At 42.3% G+C, this 10,077-nt stretch overlaps 1 protein-coding gene across 1 annotated transcript; it reads left to right on the plus strand.

Moving 5' to 3' along the window:
- The first annotated feature begins 8,879 nt into the window (after positions 1–8,879).
- On the plus strand, positions 8,880–9,809 carry LOC149438436 (olfactory receptor 52L1-like). The gene has a single exon (XM_089659893.1). The coding sequence runs from the start codon at positions 8,880–8,882 to the stop codon at positions 9,807–9,809; it is 930 nt and encodes a 309-aa protein (XP_089516019.1).
- Positions 9,810–10,077: the final 268 nt, after the last annotated feature.

Raw genomic sequence — 10,077 nt, forward strand, 5'->3', positions numbered from 1 at the left:
TTGGCCCATCACTATTCACCACGCTATACACCAGCAAAACTAGGAAGATTATTAAAAAATTGGCCAGAGCTGAACTCCTTTCACCAAATATGCCTACAGAATGTGCTGGACATTGCATGAAAGGATGTATTACAAATGAGGAAATCTTGAAGCCCAGTGGTATGCAAATGTCAGATGATGCCCACCGATCAGAGGCTACAGCTGGCCAGACATATCCTGCACCTACCCAACCAACACATACCCAAAATGTAATTGCCTTGGATACCACCACCTAGAAGAAAGCAGATCTGAAAGCAATTGAGGTCCTCTGGGACTAAAATGGCAGCAGCTGACAGAATTAAATGGTGAGCACTTATTGCACTATGCATTGGACTGTGTGGGAGGATCTAGGAAAGTAACACATATGCACCAAGGGGGTCACATATCAATTTCGCAGGGAAGATGCTGGGTCAGGTCTATGGTGAATAAGAGGAATCAGGGGATAATTAGACATCCTGCAGGGTGACGGGGTGATAGGGGTAAGAAACAGTATAAGGGTACTGTTAATACGACAGCATGCAAAATTATTTTATACAATTGTGCAGTTCCAATTTTGGGGAAGACCCTTTTCTGTTCCTTATTGAAGTTGCCCTGTGCACAAAGCTAGCTCCTTAAAGAAAAGGTTCGATGGGTATGATGTTGAGGAACTTGAGTGGCCTACAAAGAGCCCTGATATCAACCTACTGAAAACCTTTGCGATGAATTGGAATGCCGATTCTGAACCAGGTCTTTTCAGCCAACATTACTACCTGACCTCACAAATGCTCTTTTAGTGTAAATGGGCAAAAATTCCCACAGACACCCTCCAAAATTGTCTGGAAAGATTTGGTGTGGAGGCTGTTAAATGACCATTGGAATGGGATGTTAAACAAGCAGATATAAGTACAAAGTTTTGGACATATGGTGTACAATAATATGTTAATGATTATAACAAGTTTAATGATTGGGTTTACATCTGCTTTAACAACAGTATATTACGTTGTACAGTTATATCATTTTCTAGCCAACATGGAAACACATTTTACATTCAATTGAACAATGGTGGCTTGGGAACCATTTACTAGAAGGTGCCCCCTAGGTGAGCATATGCTACCTCCCTTAAGATTTCCTTTAGGTTAGTGAAGAAAAATAGGCAAGATAAGAATTCTGTTTTCACCCTCATTAACCTCCTTACCAATAAAGCTCTTTGATTGGTCTCTAGGGTAATTACTGACAGTATAAAACATTAGCTGATAGCGAGTAGCCAGTTGAAACAATTTGGCTTGGTTCCTTGTCACGCTTGAGTAAGTATTACTCATTATTATTATCATACTATGCTTGTGATTATTTTCTGAGATTACAGGTTTTAGAACTGGCAAATGCAGTATATGGTCAAAAATAGGTGGAAACCCATCATATTTATTAAATTAATGCTTCCACTGAAAGGTACTGTTCATGTTGCAATATACAAAGGCATTTTAGACCAAGCAGTTTGGGAAAGTCCTTTTCGGTTTCATCATGACTGTAACCCTTTGCACACAGCCAGCTCAATGAAGACATGGTTTGATGAGTCTGATGTGGAGAAAATAGAGTCCTGCACAGAGCCCTGAGCTCACCCCTACTGAACACTTCTTGAATGAATTGGATTGCTAACAGCAAAACGTCTTCTTGTTCAGTATCAGTACCTGACCTCACATATACCCTTCTGGCTGAACAGGTTCAAATTCCTACAGATTTACTCCATATTAACATCTAAAGTTATGGAATGTGAGGTCTAACGTACTAATATAGGTATAATAGTCATGTGTCTACAGACTTGTAAGTATTCAGACTAGGAGTACTACATTTTTCTTCACTGGCTTCTCAAGGTTTTCAATATTTATAGGGGGTTTTCTCTTCTGTGCAGAAGCAATCGATGGTGATGGAGGCTTGAGTATCTCAGCTTTTCTTTGAAGGTACAGCTTTACTGTAGATAGTTTTAGAGCCAGATTTGCTTTAAATGTATATGTCCTGTTCCTTCATAAAAGGGCTATCCTGCAATCTACCTTACTTTTTGTTTTATATCTATAAACATTATTTTTTTTTAACTTTTTAAAACTTCAGGAAATATAAAAATTCTTCCGTGCAGTGGGGCTTTCCCCGTACTGCAAGAATTAATTTCTTGGATAGTGTAGGGGACATGTAAAGACAATTATATTTAACTGATCCTCCACTTCCCCAGCAGGCATGATCTGGAAGCGGACTGTCCCTCAGTGTCCTCTTTTTATTTATCATCCTCCAATTTTACTTTCCTTTAGTATGTTATCCTCCTGTAGTAGTCTCTTTTAGTATGTTGTCCTCCTGTTTCAATCTTTTTTAGTATGTTGTCCACATGTTCTAGTATCCTTTAGTATGTTGACATCCTGTAGTAGTCTCCTTTTGTATGCATCCTCCTGTAATATTCTCTTTTAGTATGTTGTCCTACTGTTTTAGTATATTTTAGTATGTTGTCCTCTTGTAATAGTCTCTTTAAAGTGTATTGTCCTCCTGTAGTAGTTTCTTTTAGCATGTTGTCATGGTATAGTCTCTGTGAGTATGTTGTCCTCCTGTTCTACTATATTTTAGCATGTTGTCCTCTTGTAGTAGTCTCATTTAGTATATGGTCCTCCTGTAGTAGTCTGTTTTAGTATACAGCATTTGCTCCCTTTCTAATTTTTTATTTTTTTGCATATTTGTCAAATTTAAATGATTCAGATCATCACAGATTTTAATATTACACAAAGAGTAAATACATTATGCAGTTTTTAAGCGATGATTTCATTTATTAAAGGAAAAAAGCTGACCAAACCTGCCTGGCCCTATGTGAAAAAGTAATTGCCCCCTAAGCCTAATAACTGGTTGTGCCACACTTGGCAGCAACAACTGCAATCTAGCGTTTGTGATAACTGGAAATGAGTCTTTCACATTGCTGAGGAATTTTGGCCCACTACTCTTCTTTGCAGAATTGTTTTAGTTTAGCCGCATTTGAGGGTTTTCGAGCATGAATGGCCTGTTTAAGGTCATGCCACAGCATCTCAATCAGACTTTGACTAGGTCACTCCAAACCCCTAATTTTGTTTTTGTTTTTGAGCCATTCAGACGTGGATTTGCTGGTGTGTTTTGGATAATTGTCCTGCTGGTCACAAACTGATGGCTGGACATTCTCTTTCAGTATTTTCTGGTAGAATGCAGAATTCATGGTTCCATCAATTATGGAAATTCATCCAGGTCCTGAAGCTGCAAAAGCAGTCCTATACCATCCCACTACCACCACCATGTTTGACTGTAGTTATGATGTTCTTTTTATGAAATGCTGTGTACATTTTACACCAGATGTAACGGGACACACACTTTCCAAAAAGTTCAACTTTTGTCTCATCAGTCCACAGAATATTTGCCCAAAAGTCTTGGGGATAATCAAGATGTTTTTTGGCAAATGTGAGGTGAGCTTTTGAGTTCTTTTTGGTCAGCAGTGGCTTTTGCCTTAGAACTCTCCCATGGAGGCCATTTTTGACCAAATTCTTTCTTATTGTTGAATCATGAACACTGACAACCTTAACTGAGGCAAGTGAGGCCTGCGGTTATTTAGAAGTTTTTCTGCGTTCTTTTATGATCTCCTGGATGAGTCATTGTTGTGCCGTTGGAGTAATTTTGGTAGGCCAGCCACTCCTGGGAAGGTTCACCACTGTTCCAAGTTTTCTCCATTTGTGGATAATAGCTCTCACCATAGTTTGCTGAAGGCCGAAAGCCTTAGAAATTACTTTGTAACTTTTCCAGACTGATACATTTAATTTACTTTGTTGTTCACCTGTTCTTCAATTTCTTGTGCTTCACTTTGTCAGACAGCTTCTATTTAAGTGATTTCTTGATTGATTCAACAGGTCTGGCAGTAAGCAGGCCTGGGTGTGAAAAGGGAAATTTAGCTTTCCAAAAAATTTAATCAAAGTTCATTCATTATGCAGCAAACAGTGTGGGGGTAGAGGGGGCAGGCAATTACTTTCTCACAGAGGTCCAAGCAGGTTTGGACAGCTTTTGTCCCCTAATAACTGAAATGATCATTTAAAAACTGCATTTTGTATTTACTCGGGTTATCTTTCTGTAATATTAAATTTATTTTGATGATCTAAATCATTTAAGTATGAGAAATGTGCAAAAAAGAGAAATAAATCAGGAAGGGGGTAAACACTTTTTCACAGCACCGTGTGTAACAAATAGTGCAGCTTAAACACCTCCCATTGGTCCTTCCATCTGTTCTCCTCCCACAGTGGATGCCAGCCCCTCTAGGAGTACATCCACTGGTACACTAACAGAGGCTATAATCACAAATGATGGAAGATCAATGGTGAAGTGCATTTGCGTAACATCAATATTCTATGTCTTTGTGATTACTTAAAGTAGCTGTAAACCCTGACAATGAACTGCAGAATATAAAGATAAATGGCTGCACATTCCATCAGAACATCGATTTCTTTATTGGTGCATAGCAAAAGATACAGAGTAAAAACATCACAGCGAAGAGAGCACTGATAAGACACCAACAATGAACTTCTCGTATTTGTTAATTTTTGGTCTGCTAAATATACCGCTGAATGTGTTGTCAAATCGGTTTCACAATTGCAAAAAAAATAAGTTGGTTTTATCAGAAATCTTGGGAACTGCCAACTTCCTGTGTGCTCTGCTTGTGCAAAAGGAGGGGTTATGGAGATGCGTAGGAGGAAAGATTAGTAGGAGGGGAGGAGATGAAGAGAAGGGGTTATGGAGATGAGTAGGGGTGGAGGAGATGAGGAGAAGGGGTTATGGAGATGAGGAAGAGGGGAGGAGAGGTTATGAAGATGAGTAGGGGTAGAGGAGATGAGGAGAAGCGGTTATGGAGATGAGGTTATGATGATGAGTAGGAGGGGAGGAGGAGGAAGGGTTACAGAGATGAGTGGGGGGGAGGAGATGAGGAGTAGGGGTTATGGAGATTAGTTGGAGGGACGGAGATGAGTAGGAGGGGAGAAGATGAGGAGGAAGGGTTAGGGAGATGAGCAGGGGTGGAAAAGATGAAGAGGAGGAGAGGTTATGATGATGAGTTGGGGTGGAGAAGATGAGAAGGAAGGGTTATGAAAATGAGAGGGAGGGGGTTATAGAGATGAGTAGAGGTGGAGGAGATGAGGAGGAGGGGTTATGAAGATGAGTAGGAGGGGGGGAAATGAGGAGGAGGGGTTACCGAGATGAGTAGGGGTGGAGGAGGGGTTATGGAGATAAGTAGGAGGGGAGGAGGAGGGGTTATGGAAATCAGTAGGGGTGGAGGAGATGAGGAAGAGGGGACATTGAGATGAGTAGGAGGGGGGAGATGAGGAGGATGAGTTATGGAGATGAGTAGAGATGGAGGAGATGAGAAGAAGGGGCAGAGATGAGGGGGAGGGGTTATGAAGATGAGTAGGGTGGAGGAGATGAGGAAGAGGGGTTATGGAGATGAGGGGGAGGGGTTATGATGATGAGTAGAGATGGAGGAGAGGTTACGGAGATGAGTAGGAGGGGAGGAGATTAGTAGGAGGGGTGATGGAGATCAGCAGAAGTGGAGGTGATTGGGAGGAAGGGTTATGGAGATGAGGGGGAGGGGTTATGGAGATGAGTAGGAGGGGAGGAGATGAGGAGGAGGGGTTACAGAGATGAGTAGCGGTGGAGGAGATGAGGAGGAGGAATTATGGAGATAAGTAGGAGGGGAGGAGATGAGCAGGAGGGTATGTGATAAGGAGGAAAGGTTGTAGAGGTGAGGAGGTGGGCAGGAGATGAGGAGGAAGGGTTATGGAGATGAATAGGAGGGGAAGTGATGGGGAGGGGTTATAGAGATGAGGAGGGGGGGTTATGGAGTGATGATTGAGGAAGGGCTGGTACCACATGCATAGCAGTTTAAAATCACCAAATACACTGTTTTGTCATATCAGAGGAAAGTAGGTGCACACAATATTTCTGGAACATCAAAAGGTATTTTTATGTACATGTCACATGTATAAATGGATAAAAAAGGAGAAATGTGCATGTATTTTTGGGTTGTCACCAAAACAGGAATGGAGACACAGGCTCTGGTGACTCCAGGGATTCCCTCACTTTGGAGAGATTTCCCCTTACTTCCTGGGACAGGAAGTGAATGAAAATCTCCCCAATGAGATACAGATGTAAAAAAAAGAAAAACAATGACAGGGGGTATAACTCTCCCTTACTTTATCCAAATTAAAAAAATAAAAGTTTTGCCTTTAGTTCTACCTAAATTATCTAATTTTTTTTAAAGCCCAACTCCGGGAAACTATACAATTATCCTTGGCAGTGGGACTGTGCTTGGGACGCAGGGGATAATTGCTTGTTTAGGTCTAGGGCACACAGAATAAAAGGTTTACTCACCTGATCCTCCACACCTCTGTGTTACTAGATCTGACCTCACAGCGGTTTGTCCCACACACTCCAGTGGTCTAAGGTCCTGACGTCATCAAGACCAAAGCGGAGTCCGTAGCCCTGCATTGCATGTGATGATGCCAAAGGACAGTTCACTGATGGAGCATGGGGGTAAGAGGAGGATCTGGTAAGTAAAACACTTCTTTTGACAAAATGAATTAACCCTTCCCTTCCACTACAAAGGATAATTTCAAAGTTTCTTGGAGTTAGGCATTAAATCATACCCACATCTATGTTTTATTCAGCTTCCAGTAATTCTCCTGCAAATCAAAAGTCATACTGCCAAGGAAAGTCAGCACTGGAAGTTAATTAGGCTTTAGAGAATTCAGTCTAATGTAGAAAGCCTGCTTACAGGAGGAGTAAGCACAGGGAAGCCTTCATTAATGTGCTACTGCTCCCTCATTACTATCCAGCCTCAGGCTGGGGAGTAAGGTAAACACTGGATGTTAATTAGGCTTTTCAGAATTCAACAGGGCTGTCAGTCTAATGCAGGAAGCCTGCTAACAAGAGCAGAGGGATGACTTCATCAGTCTGTTGCTGCTTCTTCTTTACTATCCAGTCATAGGCTAGGGCCTGACCAAGATGTATTGCTTTAACTACAGCGGAAAAAAGTGAGGTCAAGGATCTGGCTCTGCTGTCTGGCAGGGGAGCTTGGATTAGCAGAGTATTTCTTTTATAAATAAGGTAAATCAATTTTTCACAAATTTCGTAAACTTACCTTTTTGCTATGAGGCTGTGCAATGTTAATTTTGTTCTGGTTTTGGTAAAATTAACAAATCGTTTGTTTATGTATCTACAGTGCCATCACTGGGGTTGGTGTCACCTGGTGCTGTAAAACATGGTGTCACACCCCCCCCCATAATTTTTTGGGCCGGCAGTGCACAGTCATGGTGTGCACCCCAATCCGGCCTCTGTGAATGATGTGGTCGGTGCCGGCCCCCGGGCAATAGGAGATCATGGGGCTCTCTGTGGCCCTGCCCATGTGACCCCTCCCATGTGTCCCTGCCAACACAAAAGCCACACCCACTGATTGGCAGTGTACAGATGTCAGTGTTATATATAGCAAATAGCACTCACTGTACAGATATCAGTGTTATATGGTCCTAGGCAAGACCATCCACTTGCACTCCCCATTCACAAAAAAATAAAACTTCACCTACAGTTTTTCTTCACCCCTCCTATCACACATCCTCTTTCCCCTCAAATCTTCCACCCTAGCACAAATCCTCTCCCTCAAATCCCCCCTCCTAGCATAAATCCCCCAAATCCCACCTCCTAGCCCAACTCCCTCCAAATTATCATTCCTAGAACAAATCCCTCCCATCCCCCTCTCCTAGCACAAATTTCCTCCCAATCCTCTCTCCTAGCCCAATTTCCCCCCAAATACTCCTCCCAGCACAGCCACCCAATCACCCCTCCTATCAGACCCACTAAATCCCTTCTCCTAGCACAAATTCCCCCCAATCCCCCCTCCCAGCACCACTCTTCTTCCTTTAATTCCCCCCCCAGGACAAATTCCCCCAAATCCCTCCTCTAGCTAACCCCCCTCCAAGTTACCCTTCGCAGCATAAAATTCACCTTACTCAAATCCCCCCAAAGTCCATCCCAACACCCCCCTAGATCCGGCCATGGTGTAGAGTAGGGAACCAGCGACTGTGGCTGCGCCCCTAGGCAGCAGTGCACCCTCAGTGGCTGCCTAGTTTGCCTAGTGGTAGCACCGACCCTGGTCCCCCTGCAGCGGGTATTTGGTCTGTGGTCCTGTCCCTCCACTGAAGTCCCCAGCAGGAGAAGTGGCCAGAGCAGCTGCCGGTGCCTTCATATCCATGGCTCCACCATCCCTCTCTCATCCAGCCAGCACCTGAGTCTTCTCCCAGTGCTTTATGAATTGCTGGTAGGGATGCTATTATTCTCTGCCTCCTTCAGGCTTAAACCTCCTCAATTCTTCATGATAATCTGTGGGCACCTCCAGGGGCAGACTGAGTCTCTCACAGGGTCCCCTACTGACCCCAGGCCCTGGTGTTACCCCTAGTGCAGTGTTTACTCCCCACACCCCCATGCTAGAGTGTATCTACATGACTTTCAGGAGTAGGAGGTTTAGAGCAACAAACCCTGGTAATGGTTTCAGTGAATTGGACAGATCATATAAAGATTAAGCCACGCCCTTTCAAGGTATTATAGTGTAGCCACACCCAGTTATTATATTGCCGCATTCACATGAATGATGCTGGTGCTTTTTTAGGGCTCATACCCCTGATTCATTCATTCATTGTACATTTATAAGATACATTTTATACTGTGTAAATAAGTAATCTAAGATTTTTTCTGTTTGTATAATTATATATGTATGCAATTTTTTATTACATTTGACTGTTTTTATTGACCAATTTTAGGAACCGGCTGGAATACAAATGCAGAATTCGACACTCTCTTCTCCTCTAGTGCTAACCCTGACCTTTGGCACAATTTCAGATTTTAATTATGTCTACGGGGTTATCTCATTAGTTGGATTTTTGATGATCATTTTATCTAACTTGACAATAATATCCACAGTATATTTAAACCAGAGTTTGCATGAGCCCATGTATGTTTTTATATCTGCCCTCTGTACCAACGGCCTTTATGGAAGTATTTCATTTTTCCCCAGCTTAATTGTAAACCTGTTTTATAAGACGCAAATCATTTCCTATGCAGCCTGTATAATGCAAATCTTTTGCATCTATTCCTATGCTTTGTCCGAGATGACCATGATGACGGTCATGGCGTATGATCGTTACTTGTGCATATGCAACCCATTGAGGTACTCCGCCATGATGAACTTAAGGAAGGCATTTAAGATAATTATTGGCGTGTGGCTTTATTCTTTCATCTCCATGACTGTGCATATCATGCTAACAATGCGACTTCCTCTTTGTGACAATGTCATCCTGAAGATCTATTGCGATAACTGGTCGGTGGTGAGACTCTCCTGCATTGATACCACAGTCAACAACATTTATGGTCTGTTTAATACTGTAGCAATATTGGGGGTGATGCCGTTGCTGGTCCTTTCATCTTACGCAAAAATTTTGAAAGTTTGTGCAAAGTCAAAGGACAGTCTTTTGAAAGCAGTGCAGACCTGCTCTCCTCAACTGATATCTTTTGTAATTTTTGCTACTGACTGCCTCTTTGAGGTTATACTCTATCGCTTTGGGCCTACCCAAGTACCCTATGGACTTAGAGTAGCCATGTCATTACAGTGCCTGGTGGTGCCGCCATTTGTAAATCCTCTCCTTTATGGAATAAAGATGCAAGCCATAAAAGTGAAGATACTGAGGTATTTTACTGTGAAGACAAGATAAATGGAAAAACATATTAATGGCTCTTAAAATAGAGAATCATTTTCAAAAATAACTACCATAGCATTTGTTTAATCGGAGTATAAGGAAGAATCTAAACTCTAAAAGCTGTGCCCAAAAGGGGCAAACAGAGGGCAAAGATCTAGTTACCAATATTGTCTATGGTCCACCTGCAGCTGATCATTTCCCACTACCGACTTACCATGACTTGGTGTCAACATGTCTACCATCTTGGTAGAGGAAAGGCTTTGTCAGAACCTAGACAGTCAAA

Source organism: Staurois parvus, unplaced genomic scaffold (assembly GCF_062004578.1).
Source record: "Staurois parvus isolate SC_StPar_1 unplaced genomic scaffold, SC_StPar_1.0 ptg001192l, whole genome shotgun sequence".
In the NCBI taxonomy this organism is placed as follows: Eukaryota; Metazoa; Chordata; class Amphibia; order Anura; family Ranidae; genus Staurois; species Staurois parvus.

Bases quoted from the DNA above. Each gene is read 5' to 3' on its own strand.
- LOC149438436 (XM_089659893.1), top strand. From the start codon at position 8,880: ATGCAGAATTCGACACTCTCTTCTCCTCTAGTGCTAACCCTGACCTTT.